The 21648-nt window shown below is 37.1% G+C and overlaps 1 protein-coding gene and 1 non-coding gene across 3 annotated transcripts in view; one reads left to right on the forward strand and one right to left on the reverse strand.

Annotated features, from left to right (window-relative positions):
* The window catches only part of PPP4R2 (protein phosphatase 4 regulatory subunit 2), a 40819-nt gene that overhangs the window by 16667 nt on the left and 2504 nt on the right, over window positions 1–21648 (forward strand). For both annotated transcript variants that reach the window (XM_024198374.2, XM_024198373.2), the window contains 6 exons: window positions 8453–8623; window positions 15381–15474; window positions 17427–17464; window positions 19251–19325; window positions 19661–19804; window positions 20556–20824. In XM_024198374.2, the coding sequence (XP_024054142.1) occupies window positions 8453–8623; window positions 15381–15474; window positions 17427–17464; window positions 19251–19325; window positions 19661–19804; window positions 20556–20824 (791 nt within the window). The remainder of the gene's footprint in view (window positions 1–8452; window positions 8624–15380; window positions 15475–17426; window positions 17465–19250; window positions 19326–19660; window positions 19805–20555; window positions 20825–21648) is intronic.
* On the reverse strand, window positions 18585–18678 carry LOC112105538. Its single transcript, XR_002908025.1, has one exon. It is a non-coding gene; the product is annotated as a small nucleolar RNA U13 (small nucleolar RNA).

Below are 21648 nucleotides of genomic sequence, written 5' to 3' on the forward strand. Positions count from 1 at the left end.
CAAAGTGCACTATAACATTAAAGCAGTGGTTCTCAAACTTTAACAACCTGTGAACCCCTTTCACTAAAATGTCAAGTCTCATGAACCCCCTCCTAAAACTGAATATTTCCAGGGATTTTCTCCTCTACCTGCACATAAATTATAAAAGCAGTGATCTTGGAAATATAAAATTTGTTTTTATGACATGCTTATTACACACTATTTATTATTCATTATTATTTGCAATTACAGTATTTATTACATTATGAAAATGGTAACACTCTTCCAAGATCTCACTTTTGTAGCTTGTATCACTTTGTATAAGCCTGTTATAAGACAAGTCTCCTATATTTCATCAAGGAGTATCAGATGTGAAACAGCATGAAGGTATTTAAGAAGCCAACTCAGAGTTCCTCCTACACAAACATTCAGGTCTTGAGCAGTTCAGGCAAACAACACACGTTACAACAAAGCTTAAACTTGTTCTTCATAATAATTTTAAAAATACTAGCTGCCTATTTAATTTTAAAAACAGCAAAAAATATCCACCTCCCTTTCCATTTCTTATAAGGAGTCTTGAAGTTTAAATCTCCTCAGTGTGATAGATAGGCTTGCTTTGATCTGCTTAGCTCTTGGAAGTCCAAGGGCTCCGGGCTGCTGGTCCCATGCTGCCCCGGGGTCCCTAGGGACAGCTCTGTCCGCCATTAGGGAATTTTTTCCCCAAGAACCCCCTGTAACATTTCACTGCATTAAAGAATAGTTGTTTCCATGTTTGTTTATATTGCTGTACCATTTTAATACTTCAGTGTTTCAATCCTTGGGTTGCATTAGCCATTATTATTGACAGAAATGCTGCTTGTTACATACTTGCATCATATCTGGGGATTAACTTTTGTTCTTGCTATGCTGTCATTGGCATTAGATATATTGATAGAGGATGACCAAGCTATTCGAGCATTTTAGAAATGTGTAGAATTTGGGTATTTTTTAAAAAGTAATAATTCAGCCTATCAAAACTAGAACATTCTGGACAGCAACAAATATTTAAGGCCAGTTGATTTTTTTTTCACTCCGAGTATTGATTCTGAAAGTATTTGTACAGTATTTGTGGAATACTCATAGGAATGTGATTTAAAACATTATATAGTTACACATGTAAATAAACTGCCATCCAGGGTTCTTGATAAGTTGCTAGTATAAATTCTCAAAAAGAACAAGGAGTACTTGTGGCACCTTAGAGACTAACAAATTTATTTGGGCATAAGCTTTCGTGGGTTAAAACTCACTTCATCGGATGCATGCAGTGAAAAATACGGGAAGATATATATAAAACAAACACACACACACACACACACACACACACACACACCATGAAAAAATGGGTGTTGCCATACCACATCACGCAATCCATTGTCTACAGCCAAGCTCTAAGATACAACAGCATTTGCTGCAATCCCTCAGACAGAGACAAACACCTACAGGATCTCTATCAAGCATTCTTAAAACTACAATACCCACCTGCTGAAGTGAAGAAACAGATTGACAGAGCCAGAAGAATACCCAGGAGTCACCTACTCCAGGACAGGCCCAACAAAGAAAGTAACAGAACGCCACTAGCCATCACTTTCAGCCCCCAACTACAACCTCTCCAGTGCATCATCAAGGATCTACAACCTACCTTGAAGGACGATCCCTCGCTCTCTCAGATTTTGGGAGACAGGCCAGTCCTCGCTTACAGACAGCCCCCCAACCTGAAGCAAATACTCACCAGCAACCACACAACAAAAACACTAACCCAGGAACCTATCCTTGCAACAAAGCCCGTTGCCAACTCTGTCCACATATCTATTCAAGGGACACCATCATAGGACCTAATCACATCAGTCACACCATCAGAGGCTCGTTCACCTGCATATCTACCTATGTGATATATGCCATCATGTGCCAGCAATGCCCCTCTGCCATGTACATTGGCCAAACCAGACAGTCTCTATGCAAATGAAAAAACGGACACAAATCAGATGTCAAGAATTATGACATTCAAAAACCTGTCGGAGAACACTTCAACCTCCCTGGTCACTCAATTACAGCCCTAAAAGTCGCAATTCTCCAACAAAAAAAACTTCGAAACCAGACTTCAACGAGAAACTGCAGGATTGGAATTAATTTGCAAACTGGACACCATTAAATTAGGCTTGAATAAAGACTGGGAGCTGATGGGGTCATTACACAAAGTAAAAACTATTTTCCCCATGCTAATTTTCCCCCTACTGTTACTCACACCTTCTTGTCAACTGTTTTGAAATGAGCCATCCTGATTATCACTACAAAAGTTTTTTTTTCTCCTGCTGATAATAGCCCACCTTAATTGATTAGTCTTGTTATAGTTGGTATGGCAACACCCATTTTTTCATGTTCTCTGTGTATATATATATCTTCCTACTGTATTTTCCACTGCATGCATCCTATGAAGTGGGTTTTAGCACATGAAAGCTTATGCCCAAATAAATGTGTTAGTCTCTAAAGTGCCACAAGTACTCCTGTTTTTGCTGATACAGACTAACACGGTTACCACTCCGAAACCTATAAATTCTCAGTGTCAGGAAAAAACTTGTGGTACCTTATTTACCTGAACTTGCATTTGGGGAAAACTACTTCCTTACAGTGTGTAGATCCTGATCATATGTCAGTGGCAAGTTCTTGTAAGCAAATTCAGTGGGTGCATTGTCCTGAGAGTACTGTCCTTTCCATGCAGATTCCTCAGTTGTTTATTCACAGAACTGGATGTGCAGGGTTTCTTTCTAAATTATTCTTTATGTAAGAACTTCATACATAAAAGCATTTTCTGTTTTTATTTCCATTCAGCTGCTGGTTGGTGGAAGCTTTCTGTTCAAACTCTGCTGTTCCTCAAGGAGAAAAATTCTGTTGGTTCACAAACTCTTCCCCCCTCTCCTCCTCACATTGTAGCAAATAGTTATATTTAGAGGTCTTGTATTTTAGTTTGAAGAGGGTATTCTCAACGTATTTTTGACACACTACAATGTTGCTTTACTACTTGAAACTGAAATCAGCTCATCCCCATTTTTTCCCCTTTGATTACTATGCTGACTTCTTACAGGAATGCTTCAGGTGCTGAACTATTGGCATGCATTGATCTTTTCTAAATATGACAAATGAGTGTTTGAGCTCTTGAAAAATAATAAACTTCACAGACATATCAAACAGCCTGCCTTCTTTGATTGTCTCTTGTAAATAGATGGATTTTAAGGGTCTAACTTTCAAACTTTAGGTATGCAAATTGTATGTCTAACTTGTGCATGTAAATTCCACAGTTGAATTAATTTGATCTACAAATCAAGTGTATGTATGCAATTGACTCAGCTGGTTGATTGCATGTGAAAATTCTTCTATGTTCAGTGTTGGTATCTAAGAGAACCAAATTCACACCCTCAAACTTGTAAGTTAGACCATGAAAGTGAAGTTTGTGCTTTAGCTGCACCTGCTGGTAAAGCTATTAAACAAGTTAGGCTTGAGTGAGGTGATAAAATCTTTTTAAAAAAGATTCAGCGAAGTTGTGTGTTCAGCAGTTCTTCTAAACAAGGAACTTATTTTGTTTGTAGCATTGCTATCTAGATAAATGGCTTCTCTTTCAATGCCCACATGAGAAACCACTGTTCCCAACAGTCTGGGAATGACAGGCTTTCTGCCTCTAATCCTATCTATTGGTGACTTCTCTTGTCTTTTTTGTTACAGCTAGTTGCTATCCCCCTCTGCTGTCAAGAATGGGTTACTGCATTCATCAACAGCCCAACTCTGCCTCTATGCCAGAATTTTTGGTTGCTTTTCCTCCTTCTCCCTTCAGCCTAACAGTTTTGGTAGTGAGATACTCCTAGGAAGATTTGAGGGAATCTGGGGATGTCTTGTCTATGGCTTTTATAGCGATTGATCTTTCTTTACACAGGGCTCCACTTCAAAGGGGCTTCCACTTCTGGCTCAGTTCTGTAAGCCTGCAACAGCTCAGTGGAAAAGAATTTGTAGCTGCTGGAGGCTGTTTTTCCTGGGCCAAGACTTGGCATTTCTTGGTACATAAAATCATCTTTCTTCTGCAGCTTAATCTGAATATGGCACCTATGGAGAAAGCGTAGTGAACAGGTTAATCAGAGGGGAAATATCTGGAAAAGAATAGACTCTGAATGGTGCAATTTGGAAGGGAAGAAGTCCAGTTAAATCTGGAGAAGATAAAGTTCTCTTTGGTCCAAAAGATCAACTTCTCTCTCCATCTCAGCCAAGATTGCTAAACAGAAAAATCTTGATCCCGGTAAATGAAGTGAGAATTCTTGATGATTTTATGGACATGAAAATTAGTAGTATCCTAAAAGACTGAATTTTCCTCCATTACCAAGCAGCTGTGAGCTGTATAATTTCATCTTGAACATGCTTTCCACTATCTGCTCCTGTTTCATCCAAAATTCTGCAAGATCCTATAGATGTTTAAAATGAGAACAGGGATTCTAAGAGCATAGCGTGTGATGTTATCATGTGTCTCGTCTGCTCTGTGGAATTAACAGAGTTGCTGTTGGTCCTTATCAGTCTATTGCAGGAGTACTCTCCAAGGGTACCACTACCTGGAAAAACGGCTCCATAAAGTTCAAAATGGCAGCTCTTCAACAGGATTATCTAAATTCCAGCATTGTCTAGTGTTTAAATCATAGTATTAGCGATCAGGAAATTTAGGTTCTATTCCTAGTTGTACCAATGACCTGCGTGCCTCTTGGACCAATTACTTAGCTTTGCTTGTTCTTCAGGCTGTAAAATGGGAACACTACTTTCTGCTTGACAGGTATTTTGTCAAATGTTTTGAGATCTTGGATGGAAGATGCTGTTAAAACTGAAATCAGCATTATAGCCTGGAGCGGTGCAGTGTATTAAAGTAACTTAAAAATAAACTAAAATCAAGTAGATTTCAGATTCAACTTGTAGGGATAATTTCTGCCTTGTGCTTTGAAAATGTGATTCCCATATGCCCAGGTGGTACCAATATTTTCTGTGGTTTCAGGTATTTTAAAATGACACAGGACACTGTTTTCAACCCTCATGGCAGTAGACTTCCACTATAAACCTTCATACTAGACAGTACATATTAGACCACATGGATCTGATATCTGTCTACAAATAATTGAGAACCAATGATATTGTGTGAAAGGATAAGTAGTAGTATTTAGGAAGAAATAATAAATTGAATGAAAATGAGTAAGAGGAAACTAACCTAGGTTGGAAGTAAGGGGAAAAATCTTAATGGATCTGTGAAATCTTTAGTGCAATATTGGAATCTACTTTCATGGGCTAATGTTGTATAAAGTGTAATCCAGCACTGGCATGGAGGTGATTTAGTGGGTCTCTTCCGTCTGAGTTCTGAGATTTGCTCACTTATTATAAACATTTACTATTTATTCTGAAATCTTCTGTCTCCTTGAGTCTGTCATGGTTATAGTTTTGCAGAATCTGATGATGCTAGCATTGAGGGTTAAACTTTTTTTAAAAAAAAGCTAAAAATATAATACATTGGAAATAATATACTTTTGCTTTCGTATTATGTAGCTAATTAGAGTGGTAAACACAATTATTCTGTTCAGTTTATCTATGCCTTGTCATTTTGGGATTTTCTGTTTTTTCCCTTATTTCTGCCCGTTTATCTCTGCCCTCATGTTTTTGGGATGGGTCTTTCTCAATCCCATCTTTTTTTCTTGTCTAGTTAAGTTTCCATCCTCCCTTTTTTTGGGGGGGGGGGGAATGAGGGAGTGAGGGGTAAAGTGTCTTTTCAAGGTATGTCACTCACTTTTAAACCCAGTTTAGCCCCCCTGTTATATTTTAAATAAAAGAACCACACATTATTTCAAACTTCGAATGTTGTTGCACCTCCATTTTTTGCCCCTAATCATATATTTTAAAAAGACCAATCCCTCATATCTGAATCTCTTTGGGAGGGGAGCTTGAATTATATTCTCCCCTCTTCAGGCCCCCGCCCTCTTTAGTACTATATTTACTTTGTCTTAATTTCCCTTTTGTCCTTGAAGATTATGTGGAATCCTTTTTCCAGCTGAAGAAGGCTAAATGTGGCTTCATCAACTATCCAGAATCCTATAAACCACACCAGTAGGAGTAGATTGCAGTGTATTAAGATAACATTATATTAATCAGTTTCACAATTCTACCTGCACTGCTGAGGATGTGCTGTGTTGTGAAAAGCCCCCAAACTTTTCTTTGCAGTGCAGGTTCTATGTAGTGATCAATGTAGAGAAGCTTATTCAGAATCCATCCTTTTATAGTTTTTTGGCAAGCTCCAATACATAGAAATTATTCTCATTGGCATCAAATTTAGATTGAAGTTATATGGTAAATTGCACTTCAAAAGATTCTCTATAAAAGTTGTTTAAAAGAATCGTGTAAGTTTGAAAACGACTTTCATAAACATGTTTTACATCTGAATCTTTAAGCACCGACAAGTGTGGGAGACAGATGAGTTAAGGCACCAAAAAAGTGTCTGATTTGTTGTAAAGTTCTCCTTTCACAAATTAATATGGAAGCATGTAACTTAAGTCTATTCTAAAGAGACACTTAAGACCAGTAACTATATAAGAGAATAGTTATAGTATGCACATCTTTTAGGTTAGCACAATTCTAGTCTTTTAGCCATAGTCCTATCTTACCGTCAATACCTTGTCAGATTTTGTAGCCTGGAGGAGGGCTGAATAGATAGTATCTTGTGTTAGGCAAAAAGGTGAAGGCAAAAATACTGTTCACACCAAGGTGGCCATTTGGAAGTAAAAGATTAATATATCCCAGCTCAACACAAATAGAAAAACATTTACTCCCTTATTATATAGGGCCTTGCTCCATTTTAAATTGAAGTCTATAAGACTCATATAAATTCTTAATTTGAATAAAAGAAATTGTGTGCCGTTTCTAGAAGCTAGGTTGTCTAGGTTGGTTTGAATGTATATTAATTCTTTAAACTCTAAATATTCCTCAGAAGTGGTTTCTTACACAGGTGCTAGAATGATTCTTCTGTTTTAATTTTCCACATGAATTACATTATAATTATTGTAGATGGCTATATGAATTAAATATGGACAAAAATAATCAGTGTTATGTTCCATATTATTTATTAGTGGTAAGAAGCACCTGGAAGAAAACAGAGCCCTTAATCTCCCCACTCCCTGCAAACCCTCCCACCTACCTCATTTCTTGAACGCTGTGGACAACACCACCATTCTGCCTTTCACTCTCGCTCTAGGCCCTCACATCCAGGCTATACCTAATATCTTGCCAATTCTTTCTGGACCACATCTATAAGATATGGCCTTTGTTATCTACTCGCACAGCTGAAACTCTCGTCTAGGCTCTCATTTCACACCTTGATTACTGCAATATCCTTCGCTCTGACAAATGAAACATTGCCCTGCTCATATCTATTCAGAATTGTACTGCAAAGATCATTTTCCTAGTCTATTGCTTTGATGCTGTCACCCCCCTCTTTGAATCCCTCTACTGGCTGCAATCTCATTTAACATCAAACATAAGTTGATTGTATTCACGACCCTTCACCGTGAACTCCCGCCCTATCTATCATCTCGTTCACTGTCTGGCAGTTGATGCTCACCTCTGATTGAGCCATGATGCCAGCTTCCACTGCCCACTCGTTTAAAATTTCAAACAAGCATATGCATGCTTTCTCCTATGCTACCCAACACCCATGGGAGGTGCTTCCTGTAAACATCTGCAAAGCTATCTCATTATTAAGGTTACATTTTAGTCATGGGTACTTTTAGTAAAAGTCACGGACAGGTCATGGGCAATAAACAAAAATTCACGGCCCGTGACCTATCCAGGACTTTTACTATATAGCCCTGGCTAAAACATGGTGAGCTCCTTGGGACAGGAACTTTTTTTTGTGTTCTGTTTGTACTGCATCTGGCACAATGGGGTCCTGGTCCATGCATAGGGCTCCTAGGCCTACTATAATGGGAATAATAATTGGGATTGCTGACCCTAAGTGTTCTCCAAATGTAGAATAAAATTATCCATGTAATGAAGAGCTGACAATCTAACTGTCAATAACTTAGTTGCACAACTGAAGAATAAGTTTGTTCAGTTCTTCTTCAGGACTGCAAAATAGCTTTTGTAAAATTTCATATCTAAATTTATTTACAAAAGTGGTGGTGACAGCCTTCTTGTTGAAGATAAAATGTTTAATTTTGTCCTGGCTACTATCCTTGGAATAGTCTTCTAAAATGTCTCTCACCGTTGGCTACAGTAAACTATTTGTTGCTTAAAAATATTAAATCTTTGAACTACCTGGTTATAAAAATTCATGCTCTTCTAAGATTTTTGCTATGCTCTAAACAATTATAATATGGATATTTTTCATGTGTCTTAAGTCACTTGTGGTTTTTTTTTTCCCCCTTGAATTTAGGATTCAGTGGTCTCAGTTTAAAGGCTATTTTATTTTCAAACTGGAGAAAGTGATGGATGACTTCAGAACCTCTGCACCTGAACCAAGAGGCCCCCCTAATCCCAATGTGGAATATATTCCCTTTGAGGAGATGAAGGAACGAATTCTGAAAATCGTCACCGGATTTAATGGGTATGTAATTTTTAACCAAATCTCATTTGTTTTTGAACATTTTTTTTTCTCAAGACTAGGCAATGTATCATCCTTCATAGATGACCTCTTGAGGTCCCTTCCAGTCTTACTGTGATTTACTTCCACATATTTATTCTGCTCAACACTTGCCATAAACAACTTCAGCTACAAATAAATCGGTACCTATCAATTTAAACATATTTTATTGTGATCTTTTAAAAACCCAAAGTCCGAAATCTGTCTTTTAATGATTACTCTAATATCTTGTGACATTTGTTAGTGTCTTCAGTTCTTTTAAAATCTGTGATTAACTTTTTCTTTAATGGACATTGTTCATATAATTCAAAAAGTATACATAGAGGCATGTTGATAGAAATAAGTACTAAAAGTCAGATTTATTTTAACCCATTTTTAGGTGCTTAGGTTTTTATGAACTGTAACCATTCGGTGTTTGTCCCTTAACTTGCATGTGGCAGTTTGGCAGCTCATTGAGAACAATGAATTCTGTGACAAACAGTACAACAAAGAGACAGTGTATCTACTATGACTTGTTAACAACCAGTAAACACATGGTTGTGTTTTTCACCTACAAATCTGAATCTGTAGTTTAAAGTATACTTTTAGCATTTGAAAGATTACTTGTTTTTCTCTAGACTACAAAGTGTATTCTTTCTTGCTGCTTATTGCTTTTGTAAAAGGACTTTTCTGAAGTTCACTTTTGTTTCATTTAAATAAAGCTCTTGTTTTTCATGGGCGTCTACTCTCTTATTTGCTATTTCTTTGGAATGGCTTGATAGCACTTTCTTGAGCTTAAACTCAGTCACAAATTTATTATCCAGTTAATTAGTGTTCTGTTCATTTGCACCAACCACTTATCTGATGTATTTTCAGCTTATCAGCAAATGGACATGTTGGAGCCTTCCTCCATGTTACCCCTGAGAATGCTAACTTTAAAGGACTGTGATGACGCCTCTTGAGATTCATATGCTGGACTTAGATCAATGGTTCTTATCACAGTTCCCTAAGACTGACATTATTTAAAACATAAAACATGGATTGTGCTTCAGAATTGACTCTATCGAAATAAATGTTTTTGCATGTTGAAAGTTTCAGGTACTTTCACATTCAAATATCTGACTTAAGTGTGATGCCAAGAATTTCTCCATGAAACCTACAAATGGTAACATGATTTCTTACATTCTGCTGGCTAGTATTAATGGTAGCCTACTTTAAGGAAGTAAAAACTTGTCCTAATGTCTTGGCTTTTTGTTCTATTATTTCAAAGCTGTTTTTTGCTTATGTTGCATAGCTTACCTAAACTCGTAAACCACTCAGAGGAAATGAATAGCTAGGCAACCACCACATCATATAGTTCCAAGGCACACACGACAAAACTTCTAGGTGTCTGAGCCTTTTACACTATTAAAATACTGTGACGACAAAGCAAACTTTTAAAAAGTGTTACTATAACACTAAGGAAGAACTCCAAACACTTTCCTCATGTGTTCTTTAAAAGTGGAAACCAGCTAGTGTCACCAGTTGGAAAAACCAGTGGCCGTATAATAATTGCCTTTAAACAAATGCTAAAATTCAAAACTTTTCACAACCAGGAATGAAATAATCCATGTAGCAACTCATATATAACTTTGTTATAATGAGGCTATGATTCTGAAACTTCTTAAGTAATCACAGTCCTATGATGTGTATCTAAAGCAACATATAACACAGACAGGCTGCAGTTTGTACAATCTGATACCTGATTGACTCATCACTATCAGTTAATTAAACTGATTCAGTTTAACAAATTCAAGACCAGTTCTACACTCAGGCCTGTATTACAACAGCAATACATACAGTTCAAAGGCTTAAAAATATGGTATATGTATCCTGCTCCATAAAGCCCATGATAATGAAGACCTTAGCAATGTACTATAAGTTTCTGTTGGCAAAGTAAAAATATAACACGTAAGTTACTAGAGTTGTTGCATAAAATACATGTGAATTTTTGGTAATGTGGCGTTAGACACTAGAACGTAAATAAAACTCAATTCTGTGTCCTCAGGTTCATCAGTCTCTATTGTTGAGCTATCCTTTCCTGCTCCTGACAACCAGGCAGCAGCAACCAATCAGATGAAGATTTCATATCACAGCACCACTACACCACCAGTATGTTCTTGCCTCTGTCAGGCTTTCCTGCAGACACCACTTCTCTTTTAAGAACGTAGGGTTTTTTCCTCCCTCATTGAGATAATGGAGCCTCTATTTTATCTATACCATTGCTGTCACTTAATGAACTCCTTTGAAAATCTTGACTCCAGAGAGCACCAGTTGCCCCAGAGCAGTTATTTCCAGGCCTTTTACCATTTTAGTTCATGTATCTTCTTATTCAGATCATTGCAGGGTAGCCTAACCGAAAATGTGGATGCTTACTGTGACCCTGACCTAACAGGTTTTCCTGGCCTTGCTTCTAGGATGCATAAGATAGGAGGAAAAAGGGCACATTTAATCTTTCCTCTTCATCTGTAAAGGAAGACCTCATACAAAAGCAGTTACTAAGAGATGATTGCCTTCTCTGGGTAATCAGTGACTTTGGCTGAAATGACTTGGACAGATAGAATAAGTTATGCTTTTTCTTTCAGGTGGCTGCATAGTGACATGGCAGTGCTTGTTTAAACCCAAAATATCAGTTTGTATCCATCTGACATTGAATGGGGGTAGGGCCAGATTCTCCTGTCACATTTAAGAAACTTAAGAAGTTTCCCATGTCCCTTTCCCCTTTTCTAGTAAATTGTGAATACTTCCAAAACTAACCACTGGAGGTGTATGGCTCATGGAAAATTCTTTACAACAAGAAGTAAACTCTTCAGTAGTACAAATAGGGCTAATTTTCAGATGTATTCCTTGCACTCTTGCTAGTCTGAGTTAGTTTCTGGCTTTTCAGCACCACTTCCAACGCTCTGGTGGAAGTATGCTGTGTGTGTGTGTGGTGGTTTTTTTGTTTTGTTTTTTTTAAACAGAGGTAAGCTTCCTTAATCTTTGATTACTTTTGGATGGGTACTGGTCCTCAGTTGTGATTATTGGGTTAGGAGGACTTTTTGCTTGGGTACCTTAGAGAAATATGTTAGAATATACAAACTTTGTCTTTGCTCACCTTTAGTCATGTGACCAACTAAAGGCGTTTCTCCACATCTTGTCTTCAGTCCTTTTTGCTTAACACACTACAACATGGCTGTCATGATCAGGCTCTCTTTACAGCACTCTAACCAATGGCACTGGGAAGTGCAGTTCCGATCATTTTCACTTGATTATGGAATTCCTAATCCCTTTGCTCACTTGAAGCAATCTTTGGCCTTATCATGCAGTTTGTGCATGGATCTAACTAAGAGTTTAGAAACCTATTTAGTACTGTAGGTGCAACTTCCTCAGTACGCTCACTCTTAAATTCATTTGAATGTCCATGCACAAAGTTGCACTTATTTTAATTAAATTGGTTTAAAGCCACACCTTTAATTTCTATAATATGTACTTGTATATGACTTTTACGTAGTTCACTGTAGCTGAGATGTCGTTGCCTCTGGAAGTCGGCTAATTTAAAAAAAGTCAACAAAAAACAGTAACTCAATGTCAGTTTATTGTAAAGCACATACTTTGGTGCTTGATGCCATCTACTATGCATTAAACAAAGTTCACTATTTTATAGACGCTTTAAAGGAAACCGTGTTGCTGTTGGCCAGAACACAGATTATAGTATAGGTTAAAATAAAAAATTAGAACCTACAATTTACTTTGAAGCTGCAAATCTTACATTTTATGGGGTTTGATATCACCTAAGTAAGCTGAATCCCCCTGAGTTTTATAAACTAATTCATGTATGTTAGTCTTTCAAATTGTATTCCAAACATCCAATACCTATTAAAATAAATTAACAAGATTCGACACACTTTCACTTTTTTTTTTTTATATGCTACTACTTAAACTATAGGTCTGTGTAAATGGATGTTTAAGCAGACAAGTAATTTAAATTTACTGTTTAAAGATTAGCTGTTACAGCATTTGGTAGTATACTACTGTCCTGTCCCTCCTGTCAGCACCCCAAAAGTGCCCAACAAATAAACAGCAGTTATATCTTTATGCAGCTATCCACAGGTTTAGATATGCAGCACATATATGGGTGAGTTCACAAATCAATTAAATCTTCCTGAACACTTACCAAGATTGGGGGAGAGAGTGAGTTAAACTACCAACAAGGGGAGCAAATTGAAGAATCTGTGCATAGCAGAGGTTTTCTGGTTTGGCATCTCTGAGTAAAGTCATTAAACACCTTGGCCAAAACTTGATGAAACACGAGGTATAACTTAATCCATAGCAAAGATGTTCTGAGCGGTATTAACAGGAAGTGAACCCTCACAGTCTCAAGAACATTCTCATTGAGTAAATTGAACTGAAAGGAATACACGAGCTCATTTTAGTCAAACTTTGTAGGGAACCAAGTTAGAAAAAACAGTCAAAATATCATTTTGGTCAGTGGTAGGCAGATGAGGGGTCAAACACCTGGTGGAGAAGTAAAATATGCCTGCCATAACATTCACTAAATTCCTACCTTTCAACTTACTTTTTTGATACAAAAGAAATTTACAGTGAAGGTCTGTTTTGGGCATATTCTTGTCCTCTTGCTTTATCGCTCCTGTCGCAAGCCTCACATGCATTTAATTCTCTGCCATTTGAAGGAGCTATGTACTGACCCACAAAGATTAGCCTGTCAGACTGACTGTCTTTTTGTTCTTCAGGAGTGAAATAAAGATGAGATTCTGTCATCGTGTATGATGATAAACATTTAGGTGTATGATGATAAACATTGATTAATCCACAGTACAGTTGATATGCATCATCTCTGAGGTATTTGGAGGTAGAGATGTTGACAACATGCCAAACATAAGATTTCTCCTAGATTCTGTTTACAGCATACCTCTTAGTTGTTTCAGATTATGGTTTATATACCTTCCACTGTACCATAACACATGGTAGAATCTGCAAAACACATTAAAATGCGTGATATTTAGTCTGGTACAATTTCTGTTTGTTTATAGGAAAAACATTGGCACTTAAGGGCTTTCCAATAGAATTAATGCCAGTAACCACTCACTGGTTGAAAATGGTTCCTCCTGACTAAGATGGCATATTCTTGGTGAAAAATCAGTTCAGTGTATGTTTGAACAAGATCCGTTTTTTATTTAATGAAGTAGGCATAAAATATGCTCTTCTAGCTTGTTGAGTGACTTACCCATTGCAAACTCGATTCGTTTATATTTTTTTATAACAATTAGTAGTCTAATTTCTGAGTAACACAGTTGTAACCATTCTCTGCAGGAATGGAATCGTGTTGCGTATAAACTGTTTTGGTGTAATTTTTTTAAAATTTCCTACATATCTAATATATATGTCTTATTCTTCACATTGTACTAAGCACTTTGTGTTCCAAGTGTAATGACTTCAAGCTCAGACAAATTCAGTTAGAATGCTTAAAAAGCAGTATTGCATTCCTGTACCATAAATCACAAAGTTTTGATAGATGCTGATTATTTTGTTACAAAATAGATTTACTGTAAATGTATATTAATAAATATTGCTACGGGAAGTGCATGTAAGATCAGCTAAACTTAAATATTTGATCATGTTATGCGTTGCTAAAATGAAAATTTTCAGTTGATCTTGCTAGTGTTTGTGTGAAATCAATTACTAAATTGCTAGACAGAGGACAGATTGTATGAACAAAATATTATATGGGTATATAGCCCTGTCCTATTTCAATGCAGCAGAAAAACTAATCATACTTGTTTTGTTTTATTTGTATATATCAGCAGAGCTGAACATGTAGATACCATATTTTTCTGAACTATTATTAACTGGCTGTACTATTTACAAAATTTAATGCATTTCCTATAAACTGTAAAATCAAAATAGGTCTTGAGAATCACTTATTTTTGCCAGGTGTAGAAGTGTGAATCTTTAATTATGTTAAAGCATTTTTTACTGTTGCTGTTTCACATATTTTGTTACCCTCATAATTTACCCAATAAAAGTAATCTTAAACTGTGACTGATTTTGATTTCTTGAATTGAAATCTACATGTAACTTAATTATTGAATACAGTGTGCTTAGTGAATTGTGATTTTTTTGGAATGATGTCTTTTGGGTTTTAGTTAGTTTTTGGTGGAGGATGTATTGCCCAAAAGCGTGTGCTGTGTTTCCTAAGTGTTTATGCAAAATGAGAAATGTAAATCAGAGATTAAAGCTATGTCTGCAGTTGGAGCTAAGAGTGTGATTCCCAGCTTGCATAGACATAATTGCACTACTAATTGAGCTACTTGCTAAAAATGGTAGTGTAGATGCAGTAGCATAGGAAGCGGCAAGCAGTGACATGGGCTACCTACCCCAAGTACGTATCCACAGCGTGTGCATACTCGGGGCAGCTACCCCATGCCACGGCTGCCCATGCTACTATGGCTGCACTACCATTTTTAGCATGCTAGCTCAATGAGAACTAATGAGATTATGTCGACATGATCTGGGATTTATACCCCTACCTCCAAGTGCAGAGGAAACCATCTATCCATTTACTATAAGCTCTTGCAGTCAAATTCTACTTCCTCTGTTTAAACCTTTTCAGCCTGTGGGGAGAGCAATAATGCCGTTGCTTCCTAGCAGCCTTTTACCCATTAAGTACCATTTACATTGTTCTATATGTATTTCATTGCAGTATCCCCTTTACTATTCAGCGACTTTGTGAGTTGCTGACCGATCCAAGGAGGAACTATACAGGAACAGACAAGTTTCTTAGAGGAGTGGAAAAGGTATGTCTTCCTTTCAGAGGCATTGGAACTAAATTGTAACTACCCACTATATCATATTTAAATGACACCCAACGTTTTATTGGCTTCATTATGGCTATAATAGCAACTCCAATTTGGTTATTTTTTTAAAAAGATAACTGCAAAAAGCTATTCTAAAATGTTTTTGACCCAAAAGCAAATAAATTCCAGGATTAAGGCTGTCTCTGTTAATCAGTTTGTAGTGCTCCAATATTGCAATATATAGGATTTAATATCGCTCACTGTTCTGAGCCCCCACCACTAAATAACTGAGCCATATGCAATGGGTGCGGCCATGTAAGTTACCAGGTCTGGGCAGTTCTTCCTTCCTCGCTTTGTGGGTTTGAACCAAACTCAAAAATCTCTCCTTTAGCTTTTGTTTTTCAGATCTCTTTACTTTTTTTAGCACAGTAAAACCCTCATGAAGTGCATACAGAACTTGTTTTGTAGTATTTATATAGAGTTTTCCAAAAGCATGCAGTACTACTTCCAGAATTGATGTCAAATTGTTGTTCTCCTGGGAGGGCCCAGTTACATTTAGGGCATGTGTAAGTCATTGATTGCAAATTAGGGCCCCATAGTGCTGCTGATCTATAGTGGATCTGCCACTGATGCTTGTGGCTGGTTTCAGGGTAGATTATAGCCCTCATCTAGTAACCAAATTTTTATCTAGTAAAGTGTTCAGCAGTGAGAGGAAAAAATATGCATTTCTTTAGCTGCACCACTCTTTCTGCCCTTTGTGCATGCAATTACCAGAATTGTGTGTACAACTGCAGTAATACGATATTAGAAAATGTGGCTCTTGATCACTGATATCTAAAACTAAAACCCCATTGAAATGAATAGAGCACCCTTAAGAGTTGTTTCAGGCTAAGACAGTGCTACTGTGTTCACGTTCAGAAGGTACTTGAAATTGTAAGAGTTACAGACTTAGGCACTCAAATTTGAAAATCTTGGCCTTGATATAGATATATATATTTTTTTAAAGTGTGTATTTTACAGTCTGATTTTTATCATGGGGGATCGAGCAGTCTGACACATACCTTGAATCCTCTGGTAGTTTGACATCTTTGTTAGCAGAAAGCACTGATTAGTTTTCTATCTGTGTTGATGTTGTGTCGAAAAAGGTTCATGTTGTTGGACCATGTTTTGTGCTGTAATTAGTAGCAACCAACCAACACGCATACTGGAGTATATAACATTGCATGTTATCTTTAATTGCTAATTCAGAAATCCCTGTTGTATGATTCTTATAATGCACACTAAAAACTGCATTGGCATAGTCATCTTGTATATGCATGAGCTATCTTTCAAACAATAATCAGCCATTTTTCTGAAATAAAATAAAAGGTCTTATACCTTTTTCACACTAAGGTTTTTTCTGAAATTCTCACTGTTGCTGTAGCACTAGTGAAGCCCTGCCTGGGCTAGGACTGATGGGAGTACTAGTATAAACCAACAGCTGGTGATTACATGACATAGGGTAAAAACTATTATAGCTTTGCTACACCTACCGCTGTTGAAGAGCACTGGCAGCAGCTTGGGATTTTCACAGTTCCATGTGAAGTATCAGTTTAATGTAATCAAAACATCTTAAGTTACAAACCTCACCAAAATGTGGCTTAAATTGCGTTGACCTCTACTGCAGCATATTGAAAATTGCAGTGTGGTGGAAGTCTTGTTTGGTTTGTAGTCTTCACAGTAGCAAAGCACCTTTATCACTGAGGATTTTAGGAGATAAAAATTACTTCCAAGGTTGTATTTGACTTCAGAATAAGCTAACTTAAAGTTCTGTAGAGAATATTACTTTTATCAGCTAGAATTTTTTAAATCCAGCTGTCATGTGTTAATCTTCAAGTTTACAAGTTCTGTCAGGATCAGAAATGTTTCATTTTTCTGCTTCTAAACTCTCACTACATTTTTTTATATTACAGAATGTCATGGTTGTCAGCTGTGTATACCCATCTTCAGAGTAAGCATAAATTTACTTTCAACTACTTAAAGATTTGGGATTATATTAGGAGGGGTGGTTTTTTGTTTGTGTTCTCCTTGTTGCTGGCAATAATGGTGTATCCTCTTGCCAACAATAAGACATGCACTTCAAAAATTCAACTTCCATGTCAATGGGTTAAACAAATGCCCTTCAAAATCTCACAAACGTTGTGTGGCAAAAGAGGTGATGTCCTGCAGACATATACTGCTTGCTGGTCTACCTGTGTGGTAACTTTGGGATGAAAAACAAGCTTCTGAGCCAAAATTTACAGCACGGTTTATTATTAATTCAAAACCATACATGAGTGCATTAAACAATGCCTGGATTAGAATTGCATCAGCCCCACGCTTATACTAATGTTTTGTCAGTCTTTGTAATAAACTCTTTTCCTCTTCAGAAATTAATTCCTTCTGCAAAAATACGCTCTGAACAGCAACTTGGCATACAAAGTGATGCTTAGTGGGGGCACAAAGATGGGGTTAGTTTGGGTCTTTTAAAAAACAAACATTGACGCAAAAGTGAAAGGTTCAGAGATTAGAATCTCATTGGAACTGAACCCAAGGGAATATAGATTCCTGCCTTCCACAACTCGTTTCAAGAGAGGATTCCCATATCACCCATCCCACTACTAGCAGGGTTGTCCTACAGTAGGCAGTTTAGTGCTCCTATGACATCTTGTGCTGTTCCATCTATTTAGATAAAACTAGATTAAGTGTGAGTGCCTGAAAGATTGCAAAGCAAAGTACAGGATCTGGAGACAATGACGGGGCAGTGAAAGGGAGTAATTAAAAAAAATCTACAGTTGTATGAAAGAGGAAAAACAGACTTCAGAAAAGTGGCTGTAAGGCCAGTTGAGTTGTCTAGAAGAGGAAGCGCCAAATTATCTTCTACCTCAGTCTGTCTTCCTGGGCCTGCAAAAGCTACTTTCCCAACTACGAGAAGCCCCCCCGTCACCATACTAATTTGAAGAATGTAGGTAAAGCACAGAAACAAGCTCTTGCAATGCTATTATCTTAAGATGAGGCTGTAGAATCATAGAAATGTAGAACTAGGTCATGTAGTCCAGTCCCCTGCAGTGAGGCAGGACTAAGTATAAAAATGACAGTACTGTGCCCTGTCATAACAGTTAAGGATGGCACATGTCACACAGGCATGTGAAAACCCCACTCATCACATGTCAGAACCTGAAGGATGTTGAGTGGGATCAGAGAGCGTAGGATCTGAAGGCATTCTTGCTGGATCAGAATCTATTCTGTGTGGAGAGTATTGTCCTCCAAAGGGTGTGGTGTAATGGGGAAACTGACCTTTAATGAAGGCTTAATGTGGTGATGGTTTTATCCTTTGCATCTATCCCATAGTCACGCATGACATTTTACATAGCCAGTAGACACGGTTCCTGCCCGCAGAGTTTAAAATCTAAAGCCCCAATCCAGCAAACACTTATGCATGCGCTTCACTTTAAATATGGGTATAGTCACATTGAAGATAAATTATGCCTTTTATTTTATTATTTAAAGGAAATTAGAGGATGTCAAGGAAGATATTCGGGGTATAAGGAGCAAAGGCAAATGACAGTGCACTTAATCACTTAATGGATATTGAAGTCAATTTGGTTGTAAAAATAAACCCAGTGTATAGGAATATATTATTCAAATCTAGTAATCTCTAATTACTTTTAACCAAGAAGATTTTTTTTTTTTAAATCTCCTTCTGTGAACTAAGGAACCTTTAAATTGCTAAGTATAATATTTTTGATTTCTTGTAGGAAAAATAATTCCAATAGTTTAAACAGGATGAATGGTGTTATGTTTCCAGGAAACTCACCAGGTTATTCAGAGAGGTAAGTTGAGCAATTTCAAGAGGCAACATGTGCTTGGGTGGGGGTGTGATAGGATGAAGAAATCTTATGGTTTTGGAAGCACCTGGCCCAGACACCCTGCCATAGTAGTGTATTACAGAATGCCACTAATGCTTTAAAATCATTTTTAATCCAGTTCATATACAGGTGAATTTTACTGATTTGCATGATAGGATGTATGTTGGATTTTGGGCTAAATAACTCAGCTTTGAAAATTAAAATATTCTAGCATGTTCCTTTTCCAGGATTTCTGAATCTAGAGTATATTTTAATTGTTTAATCAAAAAGGATTAAAAAATGAATTGTATTTTTTTTAGATCTAATATAAATGGTCCTGGAACTCCCAGACCAGTAAATCGACCGAAGGTTTCCTTGTCAACTCCTATGACAACAAACGGTTTGCCTGACAGCACGGACAATAAAGAATCAAACTTGCAGCAAAAGGAAGAAAAAAACCACAGGTTTGGGCGGAGTAATACATATTGAATATTTCATTATTCTCATGCTTCACATTTACAATATTGTAAATACTTTTAAAGTAAAATGTCCCTTTTGGTAAGGATTAGTTATTCAGTAAGACATTTCAAAAGTATTGTGGTAAATACTCAGCTGTATTAGATATGTACTTGCTACTTTTTATTTATTGACCTGATATATGCAAAGTGAAGATTTGTATTGGACTGTGACTCTCTTCAATAGAATTGTCTAGTTGAAGAAGTTCCTCAGCTTTATCTGCTGAGGTTTTTATACATTTATAGTAGTCCAGCTCTTTTCTGATTGTGTGGATATCTAGTAAAAAAGTGTGACTGAAAAATGAGTAATGTTGAGTTAAGAGGGGATCCCTAAGTTTCCACATTTAACTACTGCCAGGATGGTACGCTAAAACCAGTACATTTAAAATCATAAATGCTTGTTACTTATAGATCTCCCTTTCCTCAAATTATAATAAACCATAATCCAGACCCACCATATATCAGCCCAATTATGCAGCTCCTTCCCAAATGCTGGAAAAAAGAGTGGTCTTTACCTCATGCCTGAAAATTTAATAAATCTGGGCGTTAGCCAATAATGAGCAGATTGAGTTCTACAGTGTAGGATCTCTCCTGGAGAATACCTTGCAAATAATGTTGGTCTCAGATAAGCAGTATAAGAAATGAGGGAAGATGTGGAATGTTTTTTGGTACTCACACATGGTTTCTTTGGGTCTTACAGTGAATCACCAGCATCTGAATCAGAAGGTACTCAAGGCAGCCCTGTAAAAAATAAGCACCCTGAAGATGACCCTGTGGAAGCAGAGGGACATGAGGTAAAAAGACTTAAATTTGACAAAGAAGCGGAAGCAAGAGAGACATCTAACCAAACTGCCTCCAGTGAAGTCTCTTCAGTCATGGCAGAAGAGACTGAAACATCTTCTACACCTCAGGATAAAGAAAAAGATACTAGCTGTACCAGACAGCATTGTACAGAGGAAGAGGAAGAAGGTATTTCAGATTTATCGATATATGTGTAATGTTTCCCTAGGGACAGGGAATCCTCTAGGTTGTATCTAGATCTACTTTGGGACCTTCCTTCTCTTGAGGACGCCTGATTGGGGTGGGGACTACACTTGACAGTCAGTGTTATTCCTAAATTACAGCAAAGTGAACATAAGGTGATGCTTGTCCTTGAAGCTGAGCATCACACAGCAATTTGTAACTCTCTCAAACAGTGCCAGGGTAGCAAGTCAAAAACCTAACAGCCTTGTGAGTTGTAATGCTGAGTACTGTCCAGAGGGCCCTGAAGCTGGCACTAGTGCAGAGTAAACAAATACATATTATATCTAGAAGAGGCTGGCATGAATTTGTATCTGCAGATTCTTCCCCTCTCCCTTTCTGATTCCCTACATTCAAGGTTCACAATGTAGTTTGTAAAATATCCTGCTGGGTGGAATTTTGATGTCCACATTGTGTTCAAAACAATTTTGTTCTCGCAACTCATATCAAGAAGACTGGCTACTCTTGGGAAAAGATATGGGAATGTGGGGAAGTAAGAAAAGCCCATTCATCGCTTAAAAGCTTCTCTGTATAAAGTCACAAGGTTTAATGGTGTCAGACTACATGTTTATATTGTAAATACTGTAGATAATATGGTGTTGTGGAAGTTAGTAACTTAAGTATTTTTAAGGTGGTTCAGAGTTTAAAATTTACATCAACGCACTTTTCTATAGAGGAAAATTAGATGAATGCATTTTTATATTCTAAATAAATCAGTTTCCTAGTGTAAATGTTTGGGTATTCAAACTAACTTAATACTCTTGTTGACTTGT

Source organism: Terrapene carolina, unplaced genomic scaffold, assembly GCF_002925995.2.
Source record: "Terrapene carolina triunguis isolate 2854851 unplaced genomic scaffold, T_m_triunguis-2.0 Scaffold89, whole genome shotgun sequence".
NCBI lineage: Eukaryota > Metazoa > Chordata > Testudines > Emydidae > Terrapene > Terrapene triunguis.